The sequence below is a fragment of the Notechis scutatus genome, chromosome 2, assembly GCF_049901735.1.
Source record: "Notechis scutatus isolate UNSWTSFEM ecotype Mainland chromosome 2, rNotScu1.2, whole genome shotgun sequence".
NCBI lineage: Eukaryota > Metazoa > Chordata > Lepidosauria > Squamata > Elapidae > Notechis > Notechis scutatus.
The window spans coordinates 163,965,246-163,983,693 of NC_142010.1; the positions used below are offsets into that span (position 1 = coordinate 163,965,246).

Here is an 18,448-nt window from a genome sequence, read left to right on the forward strand (position 1 = left end):
TGGCTCATCATAGCAGAAGTGACAGAGATGAAAATCAACAGAATCTAAGTCTAAATAGAATGAAATGGAAGAGACTTCAGTTGTAGTGATATTGTAGATCCCCTGGATACACTACATTTTTGTACTATGTAGAGTTTTGAATAGACCTCTATGTTAAAATTCTGCTGATTTGTTGTCTGGAAAAAATAACAAATTTTAATAATATCCAGGGTAGTATCTATATACTGTAGCTGATGAATAAACATCAGGTGGGAGTTCTCCTGATTGGCATGCAACCAAAGAAAATTAAGTAGTTCAACAAAGGATTTTGATAAATTAGATGGAATCTCTGGAAGGAGGATGAGAATAGCTTGGAACAGGAGGGGTCTTCACTTAATGACTGGCTGAGATTCGATTAACAACTGATCATGGATGGACAGGATTGCCATCACTAAGTGATATAGTCAGTGACTTTGCACTTTACAACCACACGGCTTAATGATGAGACAGAGAAAAGATGGAAAAAGAATCAATTTGATGAGGATTCCAGATTTTATTTCAGAAACTGCATGAAAGTTAGGAAATCACTGAATTTAAAGATAAACATTCATATCTATAGTCACTAATCTACACTTTCGCTAGGAAGTTGGCTCCTTCAAGGCATCAACTCACAGCAATGATGGTACAGAGCCTAACAGTTCCCCTAACAAAACATATTTTGACATTTAGGTCCACTTGGAAGACTGAACTTAATAACTCACGACATGTCTTCCAACTCTACAATAGCAACACAATATATTCGCATAATTACCACCATTAAGTCCTCCTATTGATGTTTTCCTATGAAATCTGAAATCAAGCACAAATATAAACATATAGATGTCATCAATGTCTCTAAATAGTAAGAGGCAACTATTTATCATAAAATTATAACTTTTATATAATAGTTATTTTAAAAATTGGCAAGATCATTTTGAATTGGGTGAAACTATTGACCATTTTCATTGTAAAACACTGCTGCTAAGAAACCAACAGCTACTTTGGCACAAAAGTTCAAGAACATATCCTGCATAATTTGGATTTATAAAAAGATTTCAAGCATCTGATACTGTTTGATTATTAGATTTATTATCTTACAAAAAGGTAATTGCAAAAAGCCTTTGCTAACATATAAACTGTTTTGTTTTTTTTTGGTTACATGATTTTTTGTTACATATTAATTCTAATTATCATTGGGTGATTATGAATAGGAGTATTTTTTTGCTATGAAATGCAAAAGAATACATGTCAAGGATGCAATTTATGTTCATCTATATTTAGTTTGGTTTTGGAACCACTGATACTTTGAATAAATCAATGTGATGACATTCTAATGGAACACTATATGATAATGTATGAATGTAATCTATTATATGCAGATAATATTTTGAGTCTTTTAAATTCTGTATCATATTTTGTAGAGATTTTTCAACAATATGGTAAATATTCAGAATATATAACAAATAATAATGACAAAATGACAAAAATATATTTTTTAAATTCAGTGCTGACTCTCTTACATAGCTTATTATGTAATAATTTATTCCCAATAAAATATTTCTTAATTGACATGAATATTTCAAATAGTTTCACCCTGGCGAAAGTTGAGCTAGAGAGATCGATGAAATTAACCCTGAGTTTGGGGGATGAGTAAATGTAGTGAAAATGATATAGCTTCTACATTCACATTTGAGAGTTATGCCTACATTGGTTCAATTTAAATAGTTTTTAAAACTTAACTGAATCTTAAAAAGGAAAGAATAAATATTCAAGATGATTTCAAAAATACATCCTTCACAAGCAAATTGTGATTTTACTTTTCCTGATTTTAAGACATACCAAGACTGCATTAGAATTGAAATTACTGGATACATCTTAAATATGTTCCATTGTGGTCTCATGTTAAGATATGTTATTAAATATCTTTAAAGTTCCTGTATGTTCTTAGAGCTAATTATAATAGAATTTTTATGATGTTTCCAGTATTTAATGTAGTTTGACATGTATGGGCCTTTCCAGGTAAGAAATTAAAATCTGATTTTCATTATCATACAAAATATACTCATTGGAATAATGTTTATTTAGAAATGCAGGAAAAGACTTTGGATTTTTTATTTTTTGAAAAATGTTTTTAAACTAATTAAAGACTTTTTAATTAATTAATGTAAGAATATTTTCAAACATTTAAAAAAGTACCCCAAAATAAACTGCCAAATTACAATATCCTCAATTGAGTCATTTGTTATGTTCCTTATTTGGCACTGAAGTGGAATTTTTCTCTGTACTAGACAAAGTTTTGACCAACAACGTGTTTACCTAGACTAAACCAACAATTCAGTATTATAAGGAAATTAAACACTAGTATTCAAATAAATTTCAATACTATATAGGTAGTATGGAGTACAGAATTGGTATATGTATATAAGAAAACCAAAGCTTTAAGAAATGCAAAATTAAATATTTTATTATTTAAAAACTCAATCAAATCAAATCTTTGGGACATATTGAACTCTTCTTGTTGGCTGTCCCTTTTTCTATGCTGGAGATGCAATAAATATGAAGGGACATTACTGAATGTGCTTTTATGTCTAATGGTAATTCCTTTTTGGCTAGAGATGAATACTGTGGTGAACCACGTTGTTGGAAGGAAATTAACATTCAAAGATGTACCACGTATGGTCCAGACAAACAGTTTATTATTTCTGTGGCAGACATTAAGCAATTTGAATGCTTGTAGATATGGAAGAAGGACCATCAGAAAACCCATTTTGTCTCTATACTGTATTATAAAAGCAGTCACATTAATGATATTGTTATTGTGCTAATGTCATCACAACCTTTCATCTACATACAGTACAAGACTTTCTTAATTAGTCTATTGTAATTTTTCATAATCCAAAGCAGGTGTTGTGCCTTGATCATATGTTATACCATCACACAGCCCTAAACACTTTAGTAAATGGAAACATGCTTTATTAAACAGTGCTAAATGGTCTATGTACCTGATGTACTGCACAAATCCAACCACTAGCGCACCCAGATAGAAGGAGAAGAAGGTCAGAAAACTGAAAAGGATGGCATGTATATAAACAGTGCCTAGGAAAAAGACACAAGCATATACCATTAGTAAGTGAAGAAATTATAGCTCACTCCTCTGCTACCATGTTGTTCGCTCCTCCAACTTCATGCTTAAATGGTAAATGCTCACTTCTTCCTCTTACTATGTGCAATCCTCAACATTACTCTCCACTGGGAAGATAGATTTGTAAGGTAATTTGCAATCAAGACTTAGACATCTGTTCTATTCTGTGGTTCTAAGAAAAAACATTTCTTCAAAATCCAGTATTTGTACTGGAATGAAAATCTGTGCCAAATAGGATTACAGCAAATTGAAGGATGAGAGAATCAACCAGTTAGCACATGCAAGTGTGTAAACTCATAATATCACCTGAGTATGTTATGCCTTATTTTGTACTATTTTAATAAAACTGTAACTGTAATGATAGTAGAGGTTCATTGGTTTTTGTTAACTTTAGGAAAATACAGAATTATGTTTCAAGACCTTTAACTGAAGGTAACACTGTCATTTCCAGATGCTTCATTCGTTGAAGGTTCCATGTGTAGTTAGTCTTTCCTGAAAAGGAGAAACATAATACATACATGCATGTACATACATATGATTTGATCATGCAAAAAGTTTGCAGGTCATGAGAACTGTACTAGACCATGGCTTCCAGAAAGAAAGAAATCAAAATAGTTGAGAATTCTTGAATGGAAAGAGGGGAGAGGGGAGAGAGACGGTGAAGTGGAGGGAGAACATACATTTGCTTGTGGCATTGAACTTCCTATTCTGGAAGGAAAGCCTTTAGAGGCTGCTAATTGAGATTTAAGTATCTCAAGGTAGAGTTCCCAGCTAAATGGCCTTTCCTCTATCCTAAATAAGAGGAAGCCGCCTTAGTAGGCCCAAAGGTTCCCCATTACTGCCATAGAGATTTGTGTAGGTCACGCTCTGTTCCTGAATTAGAAAGATAAAAAACTGAGCCACGACTCCTTATATTGTGAAGGCATCTTGACTAACACCGTCTTACATGACCAGATCAGCATGAAAGGTAGTCAGAGCAGAAGACACTGCATTTAAAGTGACAGCTTGAGTGGCCTCAGTATTTCATACTTCAGTCAGTGTGTCTTCATAGAAGGGTGCCCATCTGGAAACTCTTGCTTCCATTTCCCAGAACCTAGTTTGACTTCTTTCAAGGAAATTAAATATATGTCTCATTGTGATTGCCATAACAGTCTAGGTCTAGGATAACTACAATCCAAGACAGAAACTTTGAGAGACAGTATTCTTCTGGCCTTCTTGATCATAACTCACCTACCTTGAATGGAGGGTGGTATTGAACTGCCACAGGTATAGTCCTCTGGCTTTATGACAAATACAACAAAAAACTGTTTGCTTGGGAAGTCCTTTTTCTGTGCAATACAAAAACACAATAATTTGTAATGCTGTTAGACAACTATAGTTAGGAAAGATAATTGGGCAGTATGGGAGGGGAGGAACAGGAGGCATTGATCTCCCAAATAAGTCCTGATCTTCATATTCTCCACTTGTCTTCTTTAAAAACAGCAAATTTTAATCCTTCTAGAAGGTATTGAAATAAAAGCAATTATTCTGCTCTTTCACTGTTGTGAAGTCAGTAGGAAATTATTAGGTAGAAATTATTCAGAATTCCAAAGGTTTAGCATGCAGTAGCTATGTTTGGCCAGTAGTGAGTCTAAAACAACATAAGATGTAAAAAAAGGAGTCTACTTCTAAGCTAGTTCTTATAATACAAAATGAAAGATTTCTTATATTTAAAAAAATAAAATAAAATCCTGTCAATATGTACAGATAAACCAACATCAACATATATTATTATGCACATTGCAAAAGCAAGTCCACAAATGTGTTACTGTGACAAACATGCAAGATGTGCCCATTATTTATTATGCCCATGTATTATGGCACAAAAATCATGTGTCACAAATATTCTTTGCAGAGTTGACTAGATCCATATGAAATCAAGTGACCTTAACCCCAACAAATTTATCTTTGGACAAGCAATACCTTACCTTCTTTAAATTGCCTATAATGTATGCAAAATGGAAAGAAGCCTAAGAAGATTGCAAAATTCTTATCAATGGTCATGGCTGGTGCGCTTTCACATTGTTTCAGGTTTTTAATGTAATTTAATGCATTTTTTTAAAAAAAGATGCAATATTCATTGTATTTTGCACTTATGATTGTTGATAACTGAACATAAGCAAATCAATAACATTATTTCAGTTAGGATTCTTACCGTAATATATATATAGTAACAACAGCTGCATATCTTACACAGCTCCTACCCATTGAAAGATCTGGCTCACTACCAATGCCTTTCTTTTGCTGTGTTAGATGGAAGATGAAAGAAAGATCTTCTTCCAAGAACATCTGTGCTGTCAAGATGCCACCAACCATGTCATGGAATGAAGTCTTCTGCCTTGGGCTACATTGGGCTAGAAGACCTCCCAAGTCCCTTCCAGCCTGTCCTCCTTTCCTGCCCATTTTACACAACCATCTGTATTTTCCCAGGCCATACTGACTTATTGTATGTGCTCCCTGAGTGTAATTCTCTCTTAATGTAATGTTGCCATGTTTGCATTGCATAGTGTGTAAAATTTGCCAGGTAGTCAGTGCCAGCTAAGCTAATCAGTCGTAATTATTATCCTGCTATTTCTTGGTTATTCAGTTCTATAGCTTCTCGGCACAACTGAATTTTAATGAATTTTTTTCCTTTAAATATTTTTGCAATTATAGTATATTTTATTCAGCAGTTAATTTTAATTAAATTTTCATTTTAGTTTAGAGGTTTTTTTGTAGTTCTTAATTTTATAAACATTTGCAGCTTTTATTTTGCCATCTTTTAACTTTATCTTTTAATACTAATTGCTATCTTTTAATTCACTATCTTCACAGACTGTTTTCAAGACATACAGTAGCTATTCATTTCATAATGTCTACATTTTTACTTTATGCTAGTAGAAGACCACAATAAACTACTGTATAACTAAACATTTAAAATACAATTGGAGTTAAGATCTTATTACAGAAAAGAGGGTCTCGAGCTTCCAAGAGGTTTAAGTTACCTATTTCGACCCTAATTCTTTTCTAAAGAAGGAAATCATGATCCTGAAAAGGGCTATTTATGCTTTCAAAAATTGGAACACCTGGTGTCTTCTGGAGCTGCCAAAGGGGTCTAGGGGGCCATGATGCTTCCCTCAACATTTTCTCAAAACTCCAAATATGCTTCTTGACCCAAGATTATCGGCTATCTCTGGTTTAGTGACCATGCTCTCACTAGTACTCCTAATGAAAATTAACTCCTTGAGACTTCTCAACTGTTTGCAGGTATGTTTTTGTGTGTGCGCATAGCATCGATGTATTCAAACTCAAGGAAACGTACAATATTCTGATATGTTTTTCCTTACATTTGATTCCTTCTCCCTCCCTTTGTTGGACTTGTCCCACATTACTCAATCATTCCTCATCTGCCTGCAGTCAACTTCTCCTGGCCTAGTATTGCCTGTCCTCTATTATGCTTGCCAGCTTCCCCACGCTTTTCTCCCTAAATATGGACAGATGTTCCCAGCCAAGCTTCTACCTTCCAAAATGTCTCTATCCATCCACATTATTGACTGTAGATTGGTTTAGTTGGCCCCCTCCAACAAAAGCAGATTGACTGCAGTAGACAGCACCATCCACTCACCTGCACAGTGAGGACTGCCTGCTTTGTCATTGATTGGTAAACTCCATTAAATTCCACATTATAATCCAAATCATAAACTGGACACTGCAACAGATGAAAAAGCTGATTAGAGAGCTACCTCTGCTTGTGTATATTTGATTATTGGAATTGATTCCTGGCAGGACTTCCCGATTCTCTCCTTCTCTCGATCACAGTTCAGAAGAGAGCCATTCAAACTGTTCCAGACTTTCACTTTATTCCCATGTTTCATTACACCACAGAGCAATTGGGGTTGCTCCCTGTTGGAGCCACTTTGAGCTTGCTTAATTTGTATACCATTTAAAAAAAATGTTTCTGCCTAGAAGAAAGAATTATTAAAGCACACATGGTACTATTATACACCACCTTTATCAAAATGGAAGATGACCTTGAATTTCAAAGAACCCTTCTCCCAAAATGAATACTAGAGAAGAAACAAATGACACACACAAAACTCCTGTGCAACGGGCAGGTTTCCCACTTTCTCAGCATAGGGTTGCCAAATTCAGGTAAACCACCTGCAGAAATGCCAACCATCCCTATAAACAAGTAACAATAAATAAACAACAAACAAATAAGATAAGGAGTTCTACACTTGTGAGTGCACACACACCCAAACAAACTCATTGAGCCTACACAAGGAACTCTCTGCATAACATTAATGTATGTCATACTCACACAAATATGCATGTATCCACAAACATTGCTCTCCCTCCAAGCAGCAGAAACAGGGAAAAGAAAAGGTGAGATGGGGGTGAGGGTAAGGGTTATCTGACCTGGGAAATGGGAAAAAGGAACAAACGTGGGAAGGGAAGAAGGAAATGAATAGGGGAGGAATGAATAGGGGAGGAATGAAAAAATTACTTTCTACACAGAAAGAATGACTGTAATAAGGTAGTATCATTTCTGCCTTACGGAAAAGGGGGACAGTGCAAGTTTGGGCCATGCAGAGTCTGTGTTTCCACCCCACGTTTGTACAGCTCTCACTCTCAATAAGGCAGAAACAGCTTTTCCTCCTAAACAGCACCTGCCTCTTCTTTGTGAGACACTTTGAAAGTAAAACAAGACTGTTTTATCATCACTGTTCTTGTTCATTATTACTGGAAGTTAGTAATGTCACTAACAAAAACAATGTCCTCCCTTCCTCCTCAGCCAATTTGTCAGTCCTCTGAGAAAAGTCGAGTCAGAAAACAGCCTCTATAATGGCTACTGGAACTCTGTTGCAAGGTGTAATAACACAATCTTGAAATCCCGACAAGGGTTTCTCTCTGTCCTTCTCTTTATACCCAAGAAAATCAAGGTGGGACAATCTTGAGCTTCTTTCTCACGGTCTCCTTTCTTTCATAGCTAAGCAGATGTTAATGTAACCCTTCCTTGAATTCCTTTTTCAGGGTTATCTCTGCATGCCTCTTCTCTGAACTGGATATTTGTCTTCTTTGGATAAAGTTTGTCAAGAAATTAATCAGTTTTCAGGCAAACTATTTTTCTCTCTGTGTCCTAAGTGAACACAAACAACTTTGGGAGGATTCAGGCTTGGAATCTACCTGCTTTGAAGGCACCTCAGATCTGTCTGAGCTGCCCAATTTGACTCAGAATGTAGGAATGCTCCAAATCTGATTCACACTTCACATTAAATATTACAATTGAGCAGCAATAGTACCATAAGCAAAGGCAAACACTGCCAATATTCAAGTAGCCTATCATAAACTAGCAGGACTTACCACAATATCTTGGATGGAGACCACAGAGCAGGGATAGATTGTCTTAGAAATCACTCTGACGATGACAGAATCCACATCAGGAGGGAACTGGTACAAAAAGTACTATGAAGGGAGAAAATATGCTTATGATCCTTTCTGCTATAAGGATAATCTTTAAGTAAGAGTGAGACCCATTTATCCAGGATAGTCATGCTGATGCCATCATGCCTTCTAAGTCTCTACCTGACTTGCCCTGTTGAGTGGTAATAATTAAAGTAGAGCTCCTCCTGGGTTTATTTAAATGGGAGTAAGGATCTCCACATAATTAATCAGCATTAAACTCAAACCCCAACCAAAAATTAATCCCATAAATATGATCAATAAATAATCCCTCAACCAATAGCAGCCCAAATTCCAGAGTGACTATCAGCCACCAGAGACCCTATGAAAATGTATATTATGTATGAGAAGGATGCTAAATGAAGCAAGTTTTTCAGCTACTAGCCACTCAGGGAACTGCTCTCACATCCACACAATACAACAATTTCACCACAGTAAAGCAAGCTTTGGGCTGGTTAGTGCCTGGTTGGAAGAGTTCCAGTTTGTGAATATATAATTGCTTAACTTTAATCTAGAGGGAAATTAAGAATAAAATAAAAATTATTATATCTCTAATGGCTTGGAAGAGATGACAAAGCTTTTACTTAATGAAGGAAATGTCTATGAAGATTCTCAGTCTGTTCTGACCAAGGCTTCCTGAGACCGTAATTAAGCACACGCTTAGTTAAAATAACTCTTGTTTTATTTTAACACTGGGAATTATTTTCATTCCCAGCCGGTAATGAGTCCCAAACAATCCCCACCTTTCTCTCCTTTGAATTGCTGCCAACAGCTAGAGTGCCAAATGAATTATAAAAAAAACAACCGAAGTACAAAGTCCACACAGAGCTTCAAGGATTAATCCGAACAGAACAAATGACATTGCTTCCTACAAAGATTTATTTACCTTTGCCTGTCCTTTATATCTTATGGGAGGGGCAATCACCTCCAAGCCTTACTCCTGAGTCACCCCTTTTGTCTCAGCTGCTCTTGCCTTCTAGCAGCTCTGCGCACACGCGCACTGGGAACAGGCTCCCCTTGTTCCTCAGCCTCGCTGCTGCCAGACTCTGAAGGCTCCGGAATCAGCACCCCATTCCCAGATGGTCCTGGCCCCATCTCTGCATCGGATGCAGGACCCTCGTCCGCATCCTCTCCAGACTCCCAGACTGATCCCCGTTCTTCCCCACTGTCCGATTCCGCTGCCGTCTGCACAGGCTGCCGGCGAACCAGAACACAGTCATCCAGGTCATGGTTGACAACAGAGCAAGTCAGGCACAGATGCATGGTGGCATCAGCATGACTATCTCAGGTAACTGGGGCTCCCCTTATATTTAAAGATTTAAAGAACTTCAGAACTGAAGAAGCAAAACATCTTCAAGGAAAAACAAAGTCACTTGCCTTTTGAAAAGCACCTTTGGGGTAATTAAGGAAATGCCTTCCTGTTTTCCACCATACTTTTATAATGCTCAGTGCTGTCCTGGCACAGTTATCAAAGCTTCCCCACCTCACTTTAACTGCTGTACAATTAAAAGGTATCTTTGGGGGTACAAAACCAAGGACCAAATCAGCCTTGTAAGGCATTCTAAGGACCCAAAATGGCCCACTTTCATTTTATTGGTTTTTATTTTCATACTGGATTTTACTATTCTCATTTTTAAAATATTTAGTTGGGGAAATAACTCACAATTAAAAGCCTACTATTCCCATCAGGCCGTTCGTAAAAACATTTAGTAATCACTATTTGAAGGCTTCCCACAGCAAAGTCAATGGATTCACTTAATGACCATATTAACTGCACTGATTTGCTTAACAATTGTGGCAAAAAAGGCCAGAGAATTGGGCATGACTCACTTAACAACCACCTTGCTTAGCGATGGAAATTCTGATCCCAGTTCTGGTTATATGCTGAGGACTATCTGTAATTAGGAGGTTCTGGAAAAAATCAGTTCATTTTACCAAAGGGGAAAAAATAGGCATTGTTTCCCCTTTTCCTTGAAGGGATGGCAATGCGGCAGACTTTTAACAGGCGAGTGAGGCCAGATATTGCTGGAAACTGAATGAGCAGAGGATAAGCACAAACTAAGATGGGGGATGAAGGCAAAGAAGCCCATAAGTGTCCCCTGCCAGGCCAAACCCTGCTCCTCTGCTTTTTATTGTCAAGGAAATACACCTTCAGCATTGCCTCTAGAAGCTTTCTGATTTGATAATTACCACTCAATATACTGAAGGTTTGGAAACCATTGCCTCTGAAGAATGGTTTAAAAAGTCTACCTATATTTAACCTTCAAAAGAAATAACTGAAGGAGAAATGACACCAGTTTGCAAATATTCGAAGGGCTAACACACCCATCAAATATTGCCGTCTACTGCTATTGTAAGCAAATATTGCTATCTCTCTTGCCTCAAGGGCAGGACCAGAATCAATAGGGTAATATTACAAGGAAGTTGGTATAGGCCAGGCAGAGGAAGAACTTCCTGATCACAGCAGCTGCCAGCTAATAGAAGAGGATGCCATATATAGGGGAAAGTTCTTTTCTGCTGGAGATCTTCAGAGGTGAAATAGTTGTTTGTCAAAAGTGCTCTTCCTGAAAGTGTACTAAGCAGAGGGTTGCACTAGTTGACTTCTAAAGTCACTTCCAATTCTATGATTTGATTACTTAGTTCAAGCTCAACTCCATGCTCAGTGCAGAAATTCAAATTAAAATATGGACAGATGCCTATCCAAATTTTACTTCTGCTGAACCACTCAAAGGAAGTCCTTCTATGCCTGAGTAATTGATTATACTATCAAGTGGAATTCGCTTTTTTGGCTTGCATTGTGGGATTACATGGCACACAACATGGCCTTCCTCTAAGAGACATTTTACTTAGTTATCTGTGCCCTTACATCTCCTGTTTTAAGGCTTAAACCTACCATTTCTTTCTAATTCTGCCTTAGGCACAAAGCCCACAGGGTGACCTTGGGCTACTCACTTTCTCTCACCCTTAGGAAGGAGAAAATGGGAAACCACTTCCAAAAAAACCTTGCCAAAAAAACAGCAGGGACTAGTCAAGGCAGAATCGCAAGTGACTTGAACAGAAGGAAAAAATGCAGTTTACTATGCAACTTATCTTTCAGTCACATCACATTGGTGAAAATCAGAAAGAATCTGGTTGCAGCTTTTCTTACTGACAAAATTTTATTAAAAGACAGAGGCTGCTCACTTCATCAGACATATAGACAGAGTAGAGTTTAAATTAGGGTGATATGTTAAAATATTTTTTATTGAGACTCTCTAGTAGGTGATAGTCTACATAGTATGTAGATTGCAGGGGTGCTTCACTTAAAAAAAATATTTCATATTGTTTTCATTGGTTAAAAAAATGATGTCTGTTTCTGCCAATTTTTTGGTATATTTTGTAGATTTCTACTCCATCCATTTGGATTATCCTAGTCCTGATCCTAATGTCCATCTATTGACCATTTGTTACCAGACTATCCCTGCTCTCCTACAAAAGACTGACTTGTCTCCCCCCAGAGAGGGTCTGATGATACAACAGTGGTGGGACTTATCTCCAGGAGGGATGAGTCTGCCTACCGAGATGAGGTGGACCGGTTGCTTTCGTGGTGTGGAGACAAAAACTTGGTCCTCAACACCAATAAGACCAAGGAGCTTATAGTGGATTATAGAAGGAACAGATCAGACATCCAGCCCTTGCTTATCAGTGGAGACCAAGTGGAGGAAGTGTTTTAAGTTTCTGGGTGTTACCATAAAAGAAGACCTCACATTGCAGCCCTGGTCAAACGGGCCCAGCAGAGATTATGCTACCTGAGACTTCTCAGAAACAACAACTGAATGAAAAACTGCTGGTGACCTTCTACCACTACACCATAGAGAACATTTTAACATACAGCACCTCTGTAATGGTTTGCCAATTGCACGGTGGCAGATAGGAAAGCACTCCAGAGGGTTAACGTCATTGCCCAGAAGATCATTGGTTGCCCTCTCCCTTCTTTGGAAGAGCTTTATAGCTCCCGCTGCCTTAAGAAAGTTCAAAACATTCTCAAAGATCCATCTCATCCTGGGAACCCTTTTTTTGAACTATTACCATCTGGCAGACGGTACAGAACAATAAAAACAAGGACAAATAGGCTGAAAAACAGCTTCTATCCCAGGGCAGCAGCTCTTTTGAATTCTGCTGTATAGTGCAGTGTTGGTGTGGTATCGGGTGTTTCCAGTTCAATGTGTGAAGGGTGAAGGATGTGTGCTTGTGTTTATTTTCATGGTAATGGTCATGATGTGCCCTGAAGATGGTGTTTGATTTCGTTGTACGACGTGCAATGACAATAAAAGTAAACTAAACTAAATTACGCTGCTGAATGACTCTAGCTACCTGTCAAAACCATCTCCTATTCGCAACAGTTTTGCCTATTTATTTAGCTATTACATATTTTATCGATGTTTCTTTATTTTTATGGAATTGCAGTACTGGAAATTTGGAAAACTTATATTGTTGCTGATTTCCACTGTTAGATTTTCCCTGTATGTTTCAGTGGGACATTGTGGGTCAGAAGCTGCACTGGATACAGCAAGACATCATGCAGAAAGGACCTTTCTTTCCAAAACTAATAGCATTTAAAGAAAGAAAAAGTGTTTGAAACCACATTTCCATTATGTCTTATATTTCTGATTCACTTTATTAAAGAATGCTGTTTTGAAATTATATTTTTTGCTATTTTAATGTTTTTGTTGTTCTACAAACAAGGGTAATAGGATAAATTAGATGTGGATAATATATGCCAGGTTGGTTTCTTCATCCCTGAGGAAATCATCACTAGCATCTCTTTTATCGTCAACTGATGTAATGATCAGAGACTGATTGCCAATACAACCTGGATCTTAAAGAGATTTAACGTATTTATTCAGTTTTGTTATCAGGTTCATGCAGCTTCTAATACTAATACTGCAAGATCAAACCAATGAACCTTGTTCTTCCCTGGCTTAAATATCCACACCTGAGTACTGTAGAGGACCTTGTTGAGTTAGCATTGATGTCATCCAGCATCAGATACCCAGATACTAGTATAGCATTCATCTAGACTGGAGTATCAGAGTTGCCATTATATATAGGCATTCCATGTCCTCCAGGGGAGATTTATCTAGTTTGGACGCAAGAATCCAAGAAGACAGAAGAGAGATTTTATCAATTTACACTTGCCTCTCTGCCCATTATATAGAGGTAGTTAGTAATGCCAAAGTCCTACACAGTCTAGATATTGACTTAAATGAAGAAGAGCTGCTTTTGTACCTTCTTGGACTCTTCTCTTCATCCTGTCATTAAGAGCTGCCCATTACTGTATATAGTTATGTACAGCTGGCATGAATGCAATTTCATTTCAGTGCCAATGAATAAAATTGTACAGTTGGCAGCAATAGTGACTTCCTTCCAGTATGAAGATCTGGCTATTTATACAAACATTTGTGTCTTACTGGAGGCTTTAATCTATGTATAAGCATTGATTTTATAATGTTGAGGCTTTTTTATTAATAGCTGTTTAATTTGGCTCCATTCTGCCCTACAATTTATAATATAGGGCAAATATATCCAATTTTAATAAATAGCCAAAAATAACATTCTAACACCTTGGATTTTAATTAAACTTTGAAAAGATGGTATTTATCATTACCATATATAATTATTATCACTTACCTGTGGCTGAGAGGGGCTGGCAGTGAATGTAAAAGTAGTGTCCATGCTGCGAAAAAAAGGAAATGTGTCCAGATATTAAGATAAAATATGAAACATACAGGTAAGATAGCAGTTAGAAACTGTAGGGTAAGAACTTCATTAGATATCCACAGCTAGGTTCATTTTTCCAAATTAGCTTCACCCATGTGACTGATGAATATGAATATAGATGATTTTAGAATAAGCAAAAACCCTACTGATGAATATCTTGTATACATTATAGAGTTCAAATATTTGGTTCTCTCTCTTTATAAGGAAAACACAGTGAAGTTCCAGAAGGACACTTGTTTTTGCCTTATCAATGAGACTAAGGCTTTTGATTGTGTAGATCGCAACAAATGGACAGCCTTTGAAAACTGTGAACTGGGCTACTTTCTATGCCTATTGAAGTATGATGATCAGGAAGCAACAGTTAGAAGAGGATACAGAGCAAGTAAGGCAAAATTGGAAAAGGAGCGTGTCTAGGTTGTACATTGTCTATTTATTAGCTTATTTGCAGACCATATCATGAGAAATGTTAGACTAGAAGAATAGGAATTAAATCTCTGGGACAAAATTCAACAACATCTGATATGCAGATATGCTATGCTGATAGTAATAAAAATAGATGACAGAAGATAGACTTAATTCAATGCAAATAGGGAAAGTTGAAGCATCTTTATCTTCCTAGACTCAAAAATTCACAGGGAAGATGACTTTAACCATGAAACAGATTTATATTACCTGGGCATATCTACACAAAATACAGTACTAAACAACAGAAACCTCACAGTGACAATCAAAGTAGATACTGTTGCAGCCATAGGTTTCCAAATATAACACATGGCTGTAAAAGCTGGATCATTAAAAAATGAACGAAGAAAAATTGATCTTTTGAATATTGACACTAGAAAAAAATTTTTGGGAATACCTTGAACTGCAAAGAGCAAATTATTCAATACCAGATGAAACCAGATTGCTTTCCCCAAACTCTAGCAATGAAGCTAAATACTTTGGATACATGATGCAAGGGTAGGAGTTATCAGAGAAGATCCTGATACTTGAAAAAACAAAGATAATTGAAAAGGAGACCAAAAGTAGACATGGTTATTAGATACTTTCACTGATGACACATCATTATTTCACAAAGAGCCTGAAGTTGCTTAAATCATCAACAGTATATAAAAAATAGAGGATTAAAAAAATTAGTCTACAGAAAAAATAATAATGAAAGGATTTTGATACAGAGGGAAGATTTGGAGGGAATATAAAATCACTGCCGCAGTGCACCATGCAGACATAAGCCATCGTAACAGCAGATATGCACTTGTGGATTTTACCTAGTAATTCTCAAGTGCATTAAAATAATACAAATACCTAAAAATAAAGCATAAGCAACAACACTTGTCTTAAACCTTTTCTTTAAACACTTGCAAAACAGTACCATAGTATCAAACTACTCTGAAAAAAATTATTCTGTCTACTTGCAACTGTAAAGAGGTCATAGGATAAAAAAAATTAATCTGTGTTTATTTATTTATCCGTCATATTTAAGAACTTCCATCTCACTCTTAGAGGGACTCTGGATTGTGTTCCTTTAAAGCTCCAAGGAATCCATTAATTTTTTTAAAAAATGTATCATATTTATTTGATGCAAAACAAGTTCCTCCTCTGCGGATAATGACTTCTTCTACTGTTCTGAATATGAAGTGTTGAAAACAAAGAACACAGAACATAGAATAACAGAGTTGGAAGGAACCTTGGAGGTCTTCTAGTGAAAGGGTATAACCCTTTCAGATACCATTCCAGGATCTTTTTCAAAGCCTCCAGTGATAAGAGCACCCACAACTTCTGAAGGCAAGCTGTTCCATTGATTGATTGCTCTCAGGAAAATTTCTCCTTAGTTGCTTGTCTCCTTGGTTAGTTTCCAACCATTGTTGTCTTGCCTTCTGGTACTTTGAAAAATAGTTTGACTCATTTGTATTTGTAGGAGACACTCAAATATTGGAGTCCTGCTATCATACCCAATTCCTGTAACTGTTCTTCATATGTTTTAGTCTCCCGCCCACTAATCATTCTTGTTGCTCTTCTCTGCACTCTTTCCAGATTCTTAACATCTTTTCTATATTGTGGTGACCAGAACTGGATACAGTATTCTAAGTGTGGTCTTACTAAGGCTTTGTAAAGCGGTACTAGAACTTCACAAGATCTTGATCCTAACCCTCTATTAATGCAGTCCAGGATCGCATTCGCTTTTTTTGGCTGCTGCCACACATTATTGGCTGGCTCATATTTAAGTGATTGTCCACTAGGACTCCAAGATCCATCTCACTGTTACTGGCATCTGCCAAGCTTCACCTATCCTGCACCTATACAGTTGGCTTTCTTGCCTAACTGTAAAACCTTACTTTTATCTATGTTAAATTTCATTTTAGGGGCCAGTGTTAAAGTCTGTAAAGATATTTTTGGATGTTGAGCTTGTCTTCTGGGTGTTGGCTATTTTTGACAGCTGAGTATCCTCTGCAGATTTAATGGATTCCCCTTCTATTCCTTCATCTAGACCATAGATATTGAGGAGTACTGAATCAAAAAATACTGGGATACCCCACTACTTACTTCTCTCCATGTATATTTAGTTCCATTGAGGACTACGCGTTGAGTATGATTTGTTAGCCAATTACAAACTCATCTAGTGGTGATGCTCTCTATCCCACATTTTTCTAGCTTGCCAAGAAGTAAGTTGTAGTCTACTTTATCAAATGCTTTACTGAAATCTAAGTAAACTATGTCCACAACATTTCAATGATCCACTAATTTAGTCACTTTGTCAAAGAATGAAACATGATTTGTTTGGCATGATCTGTTTTTGACAAAACCATGTTGGCTTCTGATTATAACTTTGTTTGCTTCTAGGTGTTTGTAGATTTGTTGTTTGATTATCTCTTCCAACATCTTCCAGGTTTTTATGTCAGGCTCATTGATCTATAATTTTCTGGATCTGTTTTTTTTAATATGGGAACTACATCAGTTCTTTTTCATTCTCAGATAGTTCCCCAGTGCTCCAGTAAATTTTCCCTTGTGATCCAAGAAATGCAAATAATTGCAGACTTCATTACTGTGCTCATAGTATTTTCCCCATTCTGCAACAGCATTCAGGTGTTTGAAAACTGCTGTTGTATTCAAACTCTCTCAATTACCTTTTCTCAAAATTGAACTTTTCTAACCCCTTCATTCTGTCTTCATAAGACCAACTGTGTAATTACTTTCTAATTACCTGATAATCCTCATTGTACTTCTCTAAACCTTCCAAATTCTTCTTAAGAATGGTGCAAGAATTGGATGCATGCAGAATTAGCACTCAGAATTAAGTGAGGCTAAAAGGTGAGGCAAGCCCTTGGACCAGTAGGCAAGAGAATCCAAACCTGAAGAATTGGGCAGGAAAAATTGGGCGGATGCAGATGGACAGGGTGATGCTACCAGCAAGCTGCTGACACTCAGGCTAAACCTTTTTAGCTTGCATGCCATATGTTAGCACTATGTTGCTTTCTTCACTCTGTTTCTGGTCAGCTATGCATATAAATTGGTTTGACATGCAAAAGTGGGGATATGCAGCATATATAATAGAAGGCTAATATTTTTAGCAAGAAGCCTTTGCTGCTTATATTATAGCTTATTGCCTAGATTGATAAATGTATTGCTAATGTTTTTTCTGTGGGTTTGGTTCTAGCTGTTTCTCTTCTTGTTCTTTGTGTTATTCCTGTCACATTTGTGGGATCCTCAGTTGTGCATTTCGCCCCCTACTTCAGTCTGCAGCATCAGCGGGACATATGCCTACAGCTTGCATTGTCTCCATGCAGGCAATCTAAACAGCTTGTAATCAGTTAAAAAAAAAGTGTTTTTTTTAAACTCTGGCCTCCCATTCCCCTTGTCCATGGGAATTTTTAAAATATAGAGGTTTTTTGTTTTTTTATTTAAACAGATGAACAAATATTGAAAATAACAGCATAAGAATAAAAACAAAATGATATATAAATGGGAGTATATAATAATCCTTTATAATCTTAAGGGAAAAGAACACTTTAAACATTGATATTTAATATTTATATCCCAAATCATATT

At 36.6% G+C, this 18,448-nt stretch overlaps 1 protein-coding gene across 5 annotated transcripts in view; it reads right to left on the minus strand.

Annotated features, from left to right (window-relative positions):
• The window catches only part of SIDT1 (SID1 transmembrane family member 1), a 67,532-nt gene that overhangs the window by 39,925 nt on the left and 9,159 nt on the right, over positions 1-18,448 (minus strand). For 4 of the 5 annotated variants that reach the window (XM_087957247.1, XM_087957246.1, XM_087957243.1 and 1 more), the window contains 7 exons: positions 14,312-14,357; positions 8,543-8,644; positions 6,804-6,887; positions 4,395-4,488; positions 3,581-3,652; positions 3,021-3,114; positions 791-828 (listed from right to left, as the gene is read on the minus strand). In XM_087957247.1, the coding sequence (XP_087813373.1) occupies positions 791-828; positions 3,021-3,114; positions 3,581-3,652; positions 4,395-4,488; positions 6,804-6,887; positions 8,543-8,644; positions 14,312-14,357 (530 nt within the window). The remainder of the gene's footprint in view (positions 1-790; positions 829-3,020; positions 3,115-3,580; positions 3,653-4,394; positions 4,489-6,803; positions 6,888-8,542; positions 8,645-14,311; positions 14,358-18,448) is intronic. The other variant, XM_087957244.1, reaches the window with a different exon arrangement.